The sequence below is a fragment of the Ascaphus truei genome, chromosome 4 (assembly GCF_040206685.1).
Source record: "Ascaphus truei isolate aAscTru1 chromosome 4, aAscTru1.hap1, whole genome shotgun sequence".
Classification (NCBI taxonomy): domain Eukaryota; kingdom Metazoa; phylum Chordata; class Amphibia; order Anura; family Ascaphidae; genus Ascaphus; species Ascaphus truei.
The window spans coordinates 44,679,898-44,697,844 of record NC_134486.1 but is presented as its reverse complement, the minus strand read 5'-3'; the positions used below and the strand labels follow the sequence as shown (position 1 = coordinate 44,697,844).

The window sequence follows — 17,947 nt, the reverse complement described above, 5'->3', positions numbered from 1 at the left end:
CAGGCTCACAAATCCTCGTTACCGTGGTTGCTGCAGAGATCCCAACCAATGCTGACAGGTGGATACTTCCTGAAGCAGAATGTGGACATGGCAGCTTCACCATGTGGTACGGCCGTTTGCACGAGTTTCCATAAAACGCGGTTCAGCTGCACTAAACGTTTTTTGCGAGTATGGCGTTTGCTACTCTATACCATGAAACCACACCCTAGACCAATATTTCCCAAACTCCTCCTCGTGACCACACCAGGTTTCTGAGACAACCACCCACCATTCTATTGGTATGCAAAAAAAATAAAAAGTGCATTCACCTGGATGCAAGTGCATTGGTTATTCCCAAAACCTGTCGGGCCGTGGGTCACAGGTTTGGAAAACATGGCCATAGACTATGACCCTTTCCAGAAAGCTGGCTAGTAGATCTGAAACTAACTCTCCCTGAACTCCGCACCCATATCAGTGTTTCAGAGCAGAGCTCATTGAGCCTACAAAGTTCTTCAGAAGTATTCAGTGGCGTACACTTCCCATTCCCAACCACACATTCTGTGGTTTTGCCCTCCTGTAAGTAAATCGGCAATATAACAAGCATTATTCTTACTCTATGGAGACCAGTGTGGCAGTGTTGGCACTGAAAAGGAGAGCACTATATTGCAGGGGAACTTTAAAAACAAAGCCACAATCACGGCACGTCCTTGAAGAAGTTATACTTTACATGCATCAGAAATGCTCAAGCCGACTTAAACTCTGTAAACTAAAATAAATCACATCGCCAAAACAAATACAGATTCATTTGCCTTTAATTAAGAAATAAAATTTAAAAAAAAAGGATATGTACAAATATACAGATGAGAACTATAATACAATGGCAATCAACAAAAGGTATACAATTTACTAAAAATGCTTTATTTTATACAATGTTTTTGTAGTTTTTGTTAATATCAAGACATTATAGACCGTGAGTTTACGGCAACACCACGTCTCACAAAATGTTTTTTTTCCCTCCTGAAATGTAAAAATGTAATTTAAGTGATTCAACCTTCAGTATCTCTGCAGCTAACTTGAATGGGGAGCTGCGGTTACACGTACCTGGCGGGATATACATGTTCCTTCCAGATTTCAAATAACTGAATGCTGTTAGGACAGGGGTTCTCACCCCCCTCAACAGGTCAGTTTGTAATGGTATCCCTGCTTCTGCACAGGTGAGCAGACACCTCACAAATGGGGAATTACTTCAGTGTTCTGCCAAGTCCATTCTTATACAAACTGAGAATGGGCAGCACATATATGCTAACAGCACTGTGGGATTTTGACTCTGAATACGTTTCATTAAAATAATCTCATGAAAGAAACAGAAGATGAAAATTCTCTTAAAATAGTTGCATTAGCTGTTGCATTGTTTTAACAGATAATACACACACTACATAAATCCCTTCCAAAGAAGCTAGACTTTCCTACAATGAAGGCGATAAGTTGAACAGAACCAGATTCTGCAGCAAGCCAAACTGCAGTGGTTTCGACATCTTACCATTAATTGCAAACAGTATGCCAGAAACCACAGCTGTAGTTGCAGATAAATACTTATGCAAAGCTATAATTGATTCATAAACATCAACTGGCACCAAAATCAAAACCGCAATCAGGTTCAGGGATGGCTTTAAAAAAAAAAAAAAAAAAAAATGTTTTTAAAGTGCACTGCAGGAGAATAAAAGCTATTTTAATACTGCTAAAAGTGAAGATCCTGCATCATTGTGCATGTATTTTGAATTGCATGAAATATATTGCAACCAAGGATATTCCCCATTGCTACCAACATACAGTTGGATACTCACTGAATTATCGGGATTGAGTTGTTAGTATACATTGTACTGGCTGCATTCACACAACACAATGACAGAATTTGATGGGGAGGGGAAATGATTATTTTATGCCGTGGTGAGCAAAACAATGAGATATTGATCATCCCAGAAAGATTACTTTATTACCAGAGTCAAAGAATTAAATTGTTGTGTCATACATTAAGGCTTATTTTCCTTTTTGAACGCAGGGGATATCGTCTTCCTTGGGGCGAAAGAGAGCTCTGTCTTTTCCTTTTCACAGGTGTCCTTTTTGTGGGAGTGTTGTTTTCTGGGGCCGGGGTACCTGTGGGGTTCGGAAGCCTTTTTGCCAGGTCTTCCAATTGTACACGACTAGTGAAGATTTCTTTGTGTGTCCGGGAGAGTGCCAAAGTGGGTTGAATGCTTAATACTTGGGAAAACCCTTCAGCCTTCTCAATCTGAGCCGGCAGTGCCTGGAAGACATCAGAAATCAGGTGAATTATGTTCTAAGTTACACGACCGGTACAAAATGCTTTGCAACGATGTTAACGGCACTTCTAACCAATAGGTTCTAATGGAACTAAAAATGTCAATTATTACAGTATCGAAAGATTTTTTTATTTTCAAACATTTTTATTAGGCATTGATACATCACATAACTAACACTTCAGAATGATAATAGCCTAATACCGTAATAATTGTTTTTTACATTTTGTTGACAGAAAGAAGGGGGCGGGGGGAGAGGGCGCTGAATAACCACACGGAGGTGTGGTGGACCTCCAGGGTCGCACAGTGATCCCGAGAACTAGACGGTATCGAAATATTTAACAACTCCAGAAGCAGTTTGCAAGTATTAACACAATATTGTGAGTTCAATCCCCACTGAAGTATAGAAGCCATTTTAGACCATGTTTGATACAAATGTTTACCAATCTGATCGGTGACAATGCAATGTGGCAATAGCCCTGACAAATAAGTTTCAGGATTCATTAAACATTAGATCTATTTTCTTTCCCTGTGTGGGGATTTTGTGGAGTTTTTTTTCTATGCAATTTATATACCGGGGCAAGAAGTGAAGCCATACACTTCAAGTTTTAAGCAATATTTTGTTTGTGCCACGATCTTCAATAGCCACCTATTCAATAGCCGTCCTTCTCCTCTATTACAAACATACCTACTAATCAATCAGCTGCTGGCTTTAGGATGCAGGAAGTACAGATGCTGTAGGAGACCCCGGCACCCACAGAATAAGGGATCGGTTCACAAGAACGTAACTACCAACTTTCCATATTTTCTAGTCCAGTTTAGACTCATAAATGAGATTTATTTTCACATCCTCAATTTTGGGGGAATAGCATGATTACTGTATCCTAGAAACGTCACTGTGGATATCAATTTTTCTTATCTTAGAGGTCGTAAAAAACGGATTAAAAACCTACATACAAAACATGTGGAAATCTTTTTGTGGTTTCAGTTCAGTTATTCCCACATACTGTAGAATACGTGTTGTCTACTCCTAGATTGTGTACCTTTTTCGCACAGTACCACTGGGGCATCATTTGTAGTGACTGGGGGCAGTTTAAAAAGGAAAACTAAAAGGGGACTGGCTGTGTAAGGGACAGACTGAAAACATTTAGACTGACTGAAGCAGGGGAGCCTGGTTCGAATCACCATGCGACCTTGGGCAAGTTATTTTGCTGCCCGAGACACAGGGAGATAAAGTAACATTTAAGCTCTACAGGGCAGGGACTGCGTCTGCAAATTTCTATATACAGCGCTGCATACACTGTCAGTGCTTTATAAGAAAACAGACACATTTTAATCACTTAAATCGTGGGCAAGTTTTCTAGAACTTGACAACTGAAATATTTTAGCAATGTCTCCCTGCCCTGTAGAGCTCACTATCTGAGGCACACAGAGATAAAGTGATTGGCCTGGGATGCAGGGGTACGGTAGTCGGTTACGGTGTTGAGGCAGGCAAAGGGTAGTCAGGTCCGGTTCCGAGGTCGAGGCAGGCGGCAGGCAAGGGGAAGTCAGATTCAGTTCCAAGGTCAAGACAAGCAGCAGGCAAAACAAAGGCAAGGGAGAGCTCAGACAGGAGAGTGTAACCAGGCCAACTGCCTGTTATTTAAAGGCCAGAGAGAGGCTTACTTCCTGTCAGGGGAGTAAGAGCAGGATTTGCCAGGAAGCAAGATGTCCGTGGTAGCTTCGAACAAGATGACATCACTTGCTGTCAGCAGTCATTCAGGATGTTTCAGACAGATCCCTTATATTTGAGAGGCAATGTCTTACCGTCCGACTGCTCATTTAGCCTGAATGTTCCAGTGTGTTACAGTGAACTCCTCAGGTGTTCTTAGAAAACTCTGTATTGCCCATCACTATTCAGTGACACTAGTCACATGGGCTCATTTGCATCTGCCATTTTCTGAATAACTATGTCTCACCCCCTTCCCAATAACTTCTCTATTCTGGGGCACAGATAGATAACTACTACAAGAAGAAATGCAGAAAATGTATCATTATTATAGTATCGCACCTTCATTGTGTCACTAATCCGTTTCGATATTGTTGCGGTCACGGCAGTTAAGTCCAACATACGGGATTCTAGGAAGCAATACAAAAGCGTCAAAGAGGGAACTTACATCTACATAAAAATAAATATAATAAATCAGCCGTTACTTTATAGACCACAAGCCGATCTTTACATTATTAGTGCTCTGGAGACCAGCCACAGTCACCCAAATCGAAACCTTTTATCACGGTAGTAACATGTGAGTCACTGTTTCAGAAAACACACCAAACCAAGCAAAGCTCTGGGAACCTTACAGAAAACCCCCAAAAGCTTGTGCAGCCCACAGCAACACCAAGCAGGTTTTGTTCATACTTTCCCACCTTTAATGTCGAATCTTTCCACATAAAGGGAAATGAAAGAAGGAAATGAGATATTGGGTAATCAAACACTTTTGGTTTCTGGTTAGTGCCATGTTTACAGAGCAGTGATGTGCTCATTTCCCATACACTGCAAACAGAGACATGCAAAAAAAATAAAAAATAATAACTAAAAAAAAAACCAGGCAGGCTTTCTTGGCTTATTTCAAGGTAAATTGACTAGTTTTAAAAGTTCATCTATTTCATATTTTGGCTGATTTGTACATCTGAACTAATACTCATTTGTTTTAAATAACAAAAGTCAGCCAATGGAATGTTATAAATCCAACATCAAAATCTTGCTTAATTACAAGGGGCATGTTGAATATTACACATTCAGGTCCTACTTACAGCATAACATACCTTAAAAAAAAAGGGGTTCCCCTAGGTGGGAAGTAGGGGGTCTCCGGAGCTGAACTGTGTTAGTTTCAGCTCCCGGAACCACTTGCCCCCTGACATACTAGCATCAGAAGGTGCCCCGGGGCGTTTCCTGCAGGTTTAAAGGTCATATGGGCCAATAAGAAGCTGCAAGGGATGACGTTCCTGCTTCCTATTGGACCTTTAAACTGCCATAGTGAATGCCAAGCCCGAGCTTCTAACGGCACCCCCTGCCAAGGCAAGTATCTCGGGAAGCAGACGGTCGTCCCGGACGTTAAACCAACGCAGTTCAGCACCAGAGATCCACTGCTTCTAATCGATTTAAAAAATAAAAAGAAGAAGAATGTGTGGATTCTTTAAAGCAGCAATTGATTAAAAATCTTATGAGGTTTTTTTTTATATTAGAAATAAGTTGTGTAGTATTAGATAATACATTTTTCAAACTTTTTTTCCAGCGTATGTCCTGTTAAATGAGTTTAATAAGCTTCCTTGGGTTACTACAGCAACCATGTAGGAAGCTACACCACTTCCTCTTGCAATAGACGGCCATATTGTGTGCCCTGGGAAGCAGGGACTTCGCCGATCGATCACGGAAGAATAGCGCGATCGGCAACTTAGGTAATTGCAATGCCGTAAAGGCAAGGAACGGCTGCATTTATTCAAACAAAAACAGGCAAAAGGAAATGCCCCTTTAAGCATCTAAAAAGGTGAACATTTTTGTATTTTGGTCATTTTTACCATACTCTGCAATAGACAGCAGGGTTCTCATGACTTAATAATCCATAGGGAAAGGAGTAATTATTAATGTACTGTTCTACAATACATAGCACAAGATAAATCAATGTATCAATGTTTATTACATTACACATCAAGTTGAAATCAGATTTAACAACATCATCTTACGGCATTGATCAAATGTTAGTGTCATTTTCATTTTTCGGATTTGATTCTCTCTCTTAATAAAAAGTTTCCCATTATCATAGTTTGTGTACAAGAAGGACCCCTACAGGAAAACCACACACAAAAAAAAAAAGAGTTCTCTGGGGAAAGAAAATGCTGTTACTTCTCTGTCTAGTTTGTTGTGCGCTATACTACAGTGGGCAGTCTCCAGCCGACACAGGATACACAGTGATGATAACTGCAGTGACCGTCAGCTCACCCTGTCAGTGTCACGTAACATTTCCCCATAGTAAGAGTAGGAAACCCCTTGCCTTCTGTCACACAATGCCATGCTGAAAACCTGTGTAATACGACCGGCACAGGCGTTAAAATGGACAAGCAGCAAAAAGTGACAGCGTGCTCATTTGCATATCCTGACGCAGAATCCTGGGCCGCAGGGGAAGTATTGTTTGCTAAGAGATAACGGGGAAAGGCAGGCCTGTGGACCTGTCCGAGACATGATTGTGCTCACAAATGGTATTTCTATTTGCCGTCACTGAAATGGGAATTACCTCTCATCTGGTTACAACACATGAAATGAGTTGCACACAGTTCTGCACGCGTTACCTGGTCCTCGACATACAGCATTGAACCACAGAGATAAAACAGAGATAAGGTATTAGGCCATGTCGCTGTACATGTTCAAATAGGAACCGTCCATGTATGACCATAACATACTGCGTACCTGGCAGCGTTTACTCACCATGTGCAGAATCAAGTTTGATCTCCTGTGGGGTTACAACAGGTTTGTACTGTGACTATATTAAAAAAAAAAACACACAACAATTAAACAAGTGCAAATGCTGGGGTTCATAACCATTATAAAATCTATATACACCGCGAATTCTAGAAATCTGATCCTGATGTTCTCTAATGTAGCCAATGGTGTACGATTTTCACACGTTTAACCAGTTTGTTGCCGGAAGGGCGTATAATGCATAGCCGCTCCATCGGGCAGGATAATTATTCATCATCAAAAGCTGCCTCGTCATATGAACCGAAAATGCAATCAAACTATTTTTTTCAAATGCACCAACGTAGACACATGGAGACGTTATTCTTTTTCTTTCAAGCAAGATGTTTATTAACCATTGGAACAAAAGAATATTTAAAAACATAGGAACCAAATAGTTTAAGCTAAAACAGCAACAACAGAACCGTAAAAATATACCACAAGGACAAAAATAAAAAGTCTATTGTCAAAAAGAGACAGGGATAATGGGTCAATGTGTGATAGTGGAAGCTGCAGGTAGTTCGCGGTAATGAGTGCAGGCGACTTACCATGATAAACCTGTGTCCTTCCTGCCGTTTCTTCCGCTAAGGGCTCTCACCACCGGCTCAAAGGCAATTCAGCGCTGTCACCACTGGTTTCCTCATTATAGAGCCGTGCAATCACGTGTCTTCTTGTGCTGTACCCAGCGTTCTTGCTGTTGTAGAAGAAGATTCCATGATCGCACTATCCACCAGCCATGGCCTTCAAGGTGTGTATCTGTCCCCTTTCTCCGCATTCCTTGTACTTGGCTCCTCAAGGAACCCGACGAAGCATTACTTGCAAAACGCGTAGTTCCCTGCCGGAGCTCATTGTGTGAGGGACCCAGCCAGCCGCCGGACATCCGTAAAGATCCTCCCTCCCGGTCCCGCTGTCGGACGCGCTAGCGGGAGTTCAACTGGAAGGAAAGGGTCCACCGGAGAGACCCACGGCTGACATCGGGCTGTTTTTTTTCGTTTTGTGTGAGTGCTCCAAAATTTTTATATTTATTTGTTGTAATAAATCTTTTACTGCTACTAATCCAGGCTTTGCCCATTTCTTGATATATGGGCACCTGGGAGAGGAGCCATCCACACTCTGCCTCCATTGGGAGTTATTGAAAGGAAGACGAGACTGATTCCTATTAGATTGACAACATCATTCACTGAGGGAAGGGTCTCACACAAGGCCGTGAGAGTTTTTCTTTTTAAATATCCCTCATTGCTAGAGCATTTATGCAACATCCCACTTCCTCAATTCTTCTCTGAGGGAAGGGTTTCACATAAGGCCGTGTGAGTCACTGAAACAGATATTTATTGTTTCTACTATTTTATTATTATAACACCACCATTTGTTCTCCACCCCTTCCCCTCTATTACCCTCCCCCCCCCCCCCTATTGAACATTAAGAACAACTATGTCTATTTTATACATGCATTAATTTTGTGTATTTCACTATCTTTTATCTTCTGAGTTCAACACCTTGCGCTGACCGCTACATCACTCTTTTTAATAGAGAAGAAAGATTTTTCACGGTTTGCATTTCTGAGTCGTGCGGGGCAGTGGAGTGTGAAAGAGGTCCAGACGGAAAAAGTGCTCCATTGTAGGGACGTCCTCTCAGGGAGCCGGAGCAAGGACCAGGAGAATGGGACCACGGAGGCCATAGCACCTAGACAGCGCAGAGGAAGAATCTCTCTAAATACACTGACAAGCACGTCGATGAAACCACAGAAAGACAGCGGTGAGAGCAGGAAGGAGGAAACCTGTGGTGTGAGCCCAGCCGGGAGGACTCTGAAGTTTACAATAGTAACAATTATATGCGCTCATTACAGTTAACTACGTTCAATTTCCACCGTCACACACTGCAGCCTGAAGTACCCATTATTCCTGCCTCATTGTTACAGTAACCTTACTTTTTTCCCTTCTTGTGGTATTTTTAGAGATATACAGATATGTACATACAGGGATAGAGGGATAGAGAGAGTGGTGTGTGTGTGTGTGTGCGTATCATCATTTTTAGGAGCACAAAGTTTAATATTTTGGTCCACCACTGTATGAATGTGTGAATGTGAATACACGCACACACTTCAGAAACATACCAGTATTTCTCTCTCCGCCTTCAGCATTTTCACGACATGGCTAAGAATGTTTCTTGGATACCGTTTCCGTTTCGTTGTGACATCTACTATCAACTTATCAAATTGATCTTCCAGGATTTTGATATCTGGGTCTGCATAGGAAGAACAGATATGGATGTGATCCAGTGAACATGTTTGGGGGAGAGATGATCATGAAGTATACAAAATGTGTATTGTAATGTGACACTATGGTAGTACAAATCTCTAAAGCAGACATAAACTTGTCTCTAAGACCTTATGATCAACGCTGAACTTGGACTTTTGGCTTCCTGATCCCAGGTAAATACACATGGATGATGCATTCTTATGATTATTGTGTCAAAGTCTTTATACCAACAGGCCAAAAATACAAAGGTGCGCCATCTTAATGTAGTCACATCAATTATTCTTACCCATTCCAATAAACAGGTATTAATTTACATGTGTCTGTGCCTGATGTAGCTTCCTAACCACATGATCGATTATCAATGAGTGCTCTGTAACAATTCAACCGTATTTTACGGGTACTTGTAATTTGTCATTGAGCTGCATTCTATCAACCAGAGAAATTAAGATTTAATTGGCTTTTGGTGTATGTTTGTGAGCTGATTCCTATCAATTGAGAGAGAAATGATAATCTAATTCACTATTTTGTAAGTCTGAGTTGATTAGACAAACCCCTCCCTTAAAGCTGCAGTTCAGTCAATATCCTGCATATGTGTTTTTTTTTTAATAAATCAGTTCTGTAGTAAGAAAAAATACTTTTAGCATTTTCTGTTTTTAAAAAAACAACTTTGAAAGACCAATTTTCTTGTATTCTATTTTAACAGCCATTTGCTAAGGCACTGCCCCTTCATGTCCTGTCACAAGCTCTGGCACACCCCTTTGTCAGCCCTGCCCTCCCTCTAGCACATGTCAGTGCAGGAGTGCTCATGAATATTCATGAGCTTCCACTGAGTGACAGAGGCAGAATATAAACATATGCCAGCTCTAATTATGGCACCAAATTTCGCCTATCAATACATGAACGAATTGACCTGCAGCTATACAGTTCTTTAGGTAATTAGAGATTGCACACATGAAACTATTGAAGTAAAAAAATAAATTAAATGTTTGACACCTATGAGCTGGGTCACTTGCCTATGCAAGCTTCAAAGATAACATGCTGGGCCCACGCCTGTAAGTCTCTCTGGAAGTTGCATATCAAAAGACCCAGCGTCAGGTGGGTGGGAATTGGCCAGATGGATGCTAAATAGGAAATCCTGTTGACCACTTGTGCTAGCTCACATCCTGAGTTCCCCCTTCCATCCTGAGAGGGGTCAGGTAAAGAGGGGAGTGCACCTATGCTAAGTAGCCAAGGTGGCATTGTCGCACATGTGTGAACAGGAAGTCCCTAGAGTGCTCACTCTCCAAACTGTGGGCAAGTAGGGGATTGGGGAATGAGAAAATTCCCACGAGGGGGATTGGATGGGTATGTTGGAGACAGGCTTTCAACCCCTATATACATCCCACCCAGGCTATCCCCATTGTCTTTCGTTTTTCATTCTACCATGTGAGCGGATTTCCAACACGCTTCTAATAGCGGAGAAGAGCAGCAGCACATTGCTGGAACGCAAAGAGTCTTATTACATCGGAACCTAGGACAAAACTCTGCGTTAGGACACTGTGATTGCTGGGGGTTATCTGATTAACCCCAACGGACCAGAAAAGACTTTGCACATTCACAGAAGGATTGGGCTGGCAATTTATGCCCTTGCAAAAGGACTACATTTTAAAAGACAATCTTCTGGTGCTTTGCACCTTTCTGGACATTATCCCCTGTTCCTATACCAGTAAGTATAATTATTAAGTGTATTCTGCAGTTGTCATGTGTTTGCCCATCAAGGGAATAAATCTCAGTTTATTTTGCTCAACTTGTTCTGCTCAATTGGGATCCACAAAATATAAATTTGTTAATAAGTGCGCCCATCGTGACAAGCAAGACAAAGGAAAGAAAAATAGCCATGCCTATAAATATTGCCCCCCGCTAGCTTTGTATTCTCACTCTGCGATGTGGCAGCACCCAGGAACACGGCTGGGAACACGGCTGGGAACACGGCTGGGAACACGGCTGGGAACACGGCTGGGACGCAGTTCTGTTCTGCACGTGATAGAAGTACAGTACAGCAGACCTGCTCTAACACATTGGTATGCTGTATTAAAAACGGGCCTCTGTGTATAACTCTGACCATGTCCTACAAGCCCTCCTACTCTTGATTTAGCAAATTGTTCCCAAAATTATTCTATATAAAAATATACAAAAGCTTGTATTAAACCAAAAGGGGAATACTGGCTCATGACAAAAAAGCCCAAGCAGAAAAATGTTTCGTGTGCGTGTACATCAGAGGGAGGGAGCGCGCTCTAACGGGAAACTATGTATTCAAAATAATGCAAATAGCTTATATTGCAAGATACATCAAATAACTGCAAAAAGTTAAAACACTAGACTAATTATTTTAGTGAACAGCGGCTTTATTTTAGAATCCGTCCCTTCCCTGTTATATAGTATATTTATAGTGGTATTGGGAATCACTATCTGGGGGGTTCTGTTCTGCACCCTCAGTACATTATTTTATTGTTCTCGTTCGTGGCGTGCGCCACGGATTTGAGTTGTATTCCCTGTGTCTGTGTCCCAGAAAAGTGCTCGTAGCTAATAATTGGTGAGACAAAGGAAGATGGAAATACGTGCCAGCCTGAGTTTCCGAAGCCTCGTGCCACGACTGTCCATTGATACTGATGTTCTCTTCCAGGGCGGTTCCAAAATTCTGAAAGCAAATGATATGATGTTTTGATCAAAATATACACCATTTATTTCAGGGTGCAAGAACTAAACATAACAGCACGGCATGTTTTATAGGGAACACCTTACACACTCACATCCCGTTTGCCAATGCTCAACGCCCCAAGTAAACTGTTAGCTTTGCTCTGTTTGTTTGCAAAGTAATTATCACGTCGTCATTAGGTAAACAGGTAATCATCAGTAGCAGCCATGCTTGAATCCAGAGTTCCCGAGAAAAGCGATACTGGTTTCTTTTGAAAAATGAATATGTAAGACAGCAATTTAAGGATGATTCCATCTTCCTAGGGCCGCAATTATACACTGCGCGATGGCGTGCAACAACCACAAGTTGCTGAATGCCTATGAGACCGCCCATAGTGCGCGGGCACGCACGCACAATGGAGCGCGTTTTGAAAAGACAAAAATGTTTGTCTTTTCAAGCAACGGCCGCATCACGTGGGCGGTTCAGCCAATCACGGCGAACCAGCTTGGTGAAGCGTCCGCCACACCTCCCCAATCGCTTCAAATCACTGAACATGCATCGCTCGGGCGAGAGGCGTCTGCGATGCAAAGGATGCGCGCCAGCGCGGTGTATAATCGCAGCCTATGGAAGAAAGTCGCACGACTACATAGTTTACCTTCTTTGACCCGATACGTTGAACTGACGCATTAAATTAATGATGTAGCCATCCGAATCAAAAAGGGAGAGTCTGGATCAGGAGTGGCCAATTCCAGTTTTTAGGGGATACCAACAGGTCAGGTTTTCAGGATATTCCTGCTTCAGCACAGGTGGCTCAGTCAAAGACTGCACCAACTATGCTGAAGCAGGGATATCCTGAAAACCTGACCTGTTGGTAGCCGTTGAGGACTGGAGTTGGCCGCCCCTAGTTTGGACGATGTTTACAAACAGCTCTACAAGATAGATTAGGTAATGATTGTTAATACCCTACAAAGCATCTTGGCGACTATGGATACTTGTCTTTTTTTAATTCATATAATCCACCTATCGAACATGCCCCCCACCATTATTTCCCTTTGGTCATAGAAAGGGACTGCCCCTTTAAAGTAATGTGCAGAACATCAACAACGTAATAACCAACAGCAGTGTACTTCACGGGGCACAAAAGTACCAGGTGCTTGGTGGCCGATGATTAATGCCCGTCAGTAACTTGGCCACTCATTTCCCCCACATGCCCAAGGTCTAACAGCTTTGCACATAAATACATATTGCTCACATCTAGTTTAAGTGCAAAACCCCATGGGCAACACCTGATGAATATAGGAAAACGTAACTACGTCTCTGCTACAGGGCACGCAGTAAAATTACACACCACTTCAAGTCCTGGTTTGGGGCCAAAATGTTGGTATCAAAATGAAAGGAAATAGGCACAGAAATAGTCAACTATATGTTGCATGAAAAAAATGGACCAATGTTTTCAACTTTAACCGAGAACGGTCTCATAAGACCGAAACATTGGTCCATGATATCCACAGCCCCGAAATCTAAACAGGCGCAGCCGTGCAGCTGGACCAAACCCCATTCCCAGAAACACTAACGATCAGCAGCCAATTATACCTTTTGTTTCAAATGTGCCCTGGTCCTTCTAGATTGTAAGCTCTCACGAGCACGGCGCGCAGTCTGTGTTCATTTGTTCTTATTTTGTATGTCGTTCTGGTTATGCAACTACTGCTGCCCCATTACACTGCACCACTGAATATGTTGGTGCTTTAATAATATTATTTATAGTGTTACGCAATAAGACTTAACAGAACAGGTTGGCAAAAATAGCCCTTCATTCACTTGAATGGGCTATAAGGCGTCTTTCCAGCACAGGAGTAACACTGCGTAGTAATTACAGGCAGTCCTCGTTTTACAACGCTTCGCTTTACAACGAATGGCTTATCCAACGCTATGCAATGCATACCTATATTCATTTTTACAACGCCAAAATGGCTAATCCAACGCTCTTACGACGCTTTGCAACGTTGTGTATGTGTGTATATATATACACATTCACATAAACAACGTTGCAAAGCGTCGTAAGAGCGTGTATATATATATAATATTATACTCTATAATATTATATTATACTATAATATATTAGTTATTATGTTATATTATATATATAATACAGTATATACACTATATAATTTATGAGTGTGCTGCATATCTTATTGCCTGCATAAAATATTTGGTGTATTTTAGTGTTAAAAATGCCTTCAGGAACGGAACCTTCATTTAAACAGTGTTCCTATGGGAAAACGTGTTTCGCTTTACAACGTTTCGCTTTACAAACGCCATTTTGAGTAACGCATTGTGTTGGATAACCGAGGACTGCCTGTATAGCCCATTCACTTACATTGGGAGGTTAGCATGGAAGGTGTTTTATGGAATAGCTTAAAATGACGCTCTTCCTCAATCCTCCTCCTGAGGACACAGGAGAAGCTATTAAATCCAAACACAACACAGCACACACTGGTAGCATTAGATTGTAAGATATTTGGGGCAGTTACACCTTTCACCGCTCCATGTTTTCTTTCATGTGTTGTATCATACTGATAAAGAACACTTCTGATCACATTCACGCCTAGGGTCCTCCCCAATATCAAACAGCATACAGCACTTCCACTGAAGCCAGGGATTCTGGGTAATGGGCAGTCACAGTGCCTCACTTTTTGCGTCTCTCCTTTAACTTGGAGCCCTTAAAAGCTGTGTAAAAAAACAGACATACTCAAAGGAATCCATGTTAATGTGGATGACAAGCAAGTGACAGTGCTTATTACCCAGAATTCCTGGCTGCAGTGAAAGCCCCGTACGCTGTGTGATTATGGGGTAAGGCACGTTTGGGGACCTGAGACATGAATGTTTTTATCATTAGGTGGAAGATCTGTCACTTTTACGCGCCATAACTGATGTGTACCACTTAGGGAAGATGAAGGGAATTGTATGTACATCTTTATTCATATAGTGCCCATCAGCACTTTTACAAGACAATACTGTACAGGGAATAAGTGTAACAAAATCAGACACTAGGAAAGAAAATCCCTGACCCATAGAGCTTACAATCTAAGGCCCGGACCATTGTGCCTTCGCTCGCGCTGAGGCTGTGAAGTCACCCGCGGGTGCTTTCCCTGTCCATGGTGGATGGGCCATATGGGAGATGGGGGGGGGGGGGGGGGGGAGAAGATGCGGCGACCAATGAGGGCGAACCAGCTCCGTGACGCCCCTCGGCAAGCCCCCCATAGCCAGGTAAGCACCCGCTCACTGACCAGCCTCCGCACGGTCGAAGTTACCATGGCTGACACATATAAATAAAACAATGCAGCAGCATATTCCCGGCGGTGAGCCTGGCTGCCCCCCCTCGCCTCTCTCTCACCCACACGCTGTTCCTCAGCTCCTGCTCCCTCCTGTCCTGGCTCAGCTGTTGCTGGCTTTCCAGCAGCATTGTGTTGAATTCCGCGCACATCCCCATCACCTCCTGCACCAGCCGCTTGGAGAAGCAGCGCACCCTGCAGTCCCGGTCTGCCGGTCCCGAGCTCCCGGTACCGCTCTCACTGGACGCCCCGGCCTCTCCCGCATCAGGAGGCCGGCAGCTCTGTATCGTCTCCGGGTATGATCGCCCCGAGCTCCCGGCGGCCTCTTGTATCGCGGACTCCTCCTCGCAGCCCTTCGCGGTCCCTGGGCTGCCGGCGGCCTCTTCTATCGCGTACTCCTCCTCGCAGCCCTTCGCGGTCCCTGGGCTGCCGGCGGCCTCTTGTATTGCGGTCCCTGGGCTCCCCGAACTTTGCTGCGTAGAGCCGCCACCGGCGGCCGGCTCCTCCCGGGCGCTCATCGGCGGCCGGCCGCATCCCGGACTTGCCGCCATTTTCCAGATTCGAAATACCCCCCCGGAAGTGTTCTTTCCAACCCCCACCGAGGGGGAACTCCTGCAGCCGCACATTGGTTCCGCTGCGGCGCACTGCGATTCCCGGCTCCGCTTGCCTCTGCCCTAGAGAATACACGTCTTGCAAGAGTGCCAATGCTGCGCCAGTGACCACATATAATAAGAAATAACACGGTCATAGCAAGAGTTTAATTCAGCTCAGTTCTGTCGCCACACTAGATACCGGGAGTCGCCATCTTGCTACTCCAGGAACAGTTACTGTACAGCCATAAATCCATAACATACTCCCCACACCTAAAACTCACCCAAGTAAAACACACTGGACATTATTTGGTTGTTATTTGTCACTGCTACACATATCTGGGTCTCCTGAAATGTAGCAAGCTGGCGGCCAGTGCATGACGATGCGGCCCCTCTGCGCATTCCGCAGCCTCATTATGACGTGTATCTGTCTGAGGACAGAGAGCCGGCTCTGTGCACAGACATCTGCACCTGAGACAGCAAGCAGCCGCCTGTATGTACGGGCTCAGGAGCCTGGTGGACTGTCACTGCCACCTCTCTGCCCCAGAGTTTAATGATGTAAGAGCAGGCACAGCTCTGACATATGGGGGTGTGTGCAGGCAGTATATGGAGAGAGGAGGAGTAGGAGGTGTGATACCTTTTGTATATGAAGTATTACATGAAGCAATACAGGCAGTCCTCGGTTATCCAACGGAATCCGTTCTGGAAGTAGCGTTGTATAGTGAAACCGTTGTAAAGTGAGTCCCATGTTAATCAGTGGCAGTGAGCGTTGGATAACGCATTCCGGCGTCGAAAAACGGCCCATAGGGTTGCATTGTAAAGCGTTGGATATGCCAGCGGTGCGCAAAGTGGGGGGGCCGGGAGATTGTGCTGGGGGTGGGCGCGGGCAGTTGCAGAATTAAATTAAATGCCGGGGGATCGCGTGAGGCCCCTGCAACTGTTTACTTACCGGGATTCAGCCGTCTGTGTTGCACCATGTGACCTGACGTCACACGCCCACGCAGTGGGCGAAAGAAGGTAGGCAGGGGGGCGCGAGAGCCGGGGGCAGAGTGACGGGGGCGCAGCACAAAAAGTTTGCGCTCCACTGGGATATGCCATTTGTTGTAAAGTGAAACGTTGGATAACGAGGACTACCTGTATTGCTATCGCTGATAATAGGAAGATATTATTGGCCCCAGCAGTTGATACATCCTATTATATACCACACCTGCTGCGTGATCATCTTGCAACACGTGCGCCATTAAAATGTGCCCTGTCTGAATTGGCATAAACCTCTCTGGCTAACAGATCTTAACCCATGTAAGAAACTTGAATAACATGTTAATCTACCTTTTGGAAGCGATAGAGATTTTGTTTTATTACTAATGTATTTCAAGGTACATTTTGGTGTCTTGGTCTGCACATCCTGGCCACACTGATCAATGTGGTATGTGAGGGACATTAGTGAGATTTCTGACTTAACCCCAAAGGGTTAATCTCCTATTGAGTTGAACTGGGGATGATGGATTTGTCAGGCAATGTGTGTGAGGCTCATCAATCTATGTCTACATACGATATCACAGAACTATGGGTTTAAAAGAACATATGTGAACATGTTTGTAATTTGTTGGTGACTGTCTTTGTGAGCTGTTATATACACACACATTATCTAGTGTTTTCCATGGATGGTTTAATTGATTTTCAGGTGCTAAGAAATCTTAGATGGTTTATGGAATATAGTTAAAAGAATTGCAATGTGCCGTGTAATTGATTAAATAGGACAACCTAATAAAGAAAAATTATTTTGCATACAGACAACGTTTTGTATTTAAGATTTAATTCTGTTAGACTTTAACAGTAACAATGTATGCTTAGTTATAGAACACTTCCAATATAGTTTGTTAATGTGTTTGAATTGAGTTTTGGATTTTTTTTTTTTTGTATAGGATATTGACAGCGTTTTGTCAGAAGCAAAGAAGGTATGTAGTTATTAGTTGCTGTTTGACACATTTTTAAATGGCCCTGCTTTGGGGTATGTAATACTTGCATCTTTGGCTCCAAATAAGAAATGTTTCTCTTGTATGTGTGTGTGTAGAATGAAGGCTCTCCCTGTCAATTGTCATGGATATATGTGAGTAAAGATACATTTGAGAACCACTGTTCTTCACACCCAAAATAAATACAAATTATTACAAGCTATCTTTGTCTTAAAGAACATAAATTGTATAAATGTATTAGATTAAAGTGTAAATTAATTAGACTGTAAGCTCCTCGGAGCAGGGATTCCTCTTCCTTAATGTTACTTTTATGTCTGAAGCACTTATTCCC

General features: G+C 43.1%; 2 protein-coding genes across 6 annotated transcripts in view; one reads left to right on the top strand and one right to left on the bottom strand.

Moving 5' to 3' along the window:
- Positions 1-773: 773 nt before the first annotated feature.
- NSL1 (NSL1 component of MIS12 kinetochore complex) lies at positions 774-15,884 on the bottom strand. The gene is made up of 6 exons (XM_075595671.1): positions 15,113-15,884; positions 11,646-11,721; positions 8,900-9,030; positions 6,757-6,811; positions 4,345-4,412; positions 774-2,281 (listed from the first exon to the last, which is right to left on the bottom strand). The coding sequence occupies exons 1-6, from the start codon at positions 15,674-15,676 to the stop codon at positions 2,003-2,005; spliced, it is 1,173 nt and encodes a 390-aa protein (XP_075451786.1). The 5' UTR covers positions 15,677-15,884; the 3' UTR covers positions 774-2,002.
- The window catches only part of LOC142492736 (putative deoxyribonuclease TATDN3), a 19,049-nt gene continuing 16,476 nt past the window's right edge, over positions 15,375-17,947 (top strand). The window contains exons 1-3 of one of the 5 annotated variants that reach the window (XM_075595673.1): positions 15,375-16,198; positions 17,566-17,598; positions 17,715-17,750. In XM_075595673.1, the coding sequence (XP_075451788.1) occupies positions 16,136-16,198; positions 17,566-17,598; positions 17,715-17,750 (132 nt within the window). In that variant the 5' untranslated portion in view covers positions 15,375-16,135. The remainder of the gene's footprint in view (positions 16,199-17,565; positions 17,599-17,714; positions 17,751-17,947) is intronic. The other 4 variants (XM_075595672.1, XM_075595675.1, XM_075595674.1 and 1 more) reach the window with 4 other exon arrangements.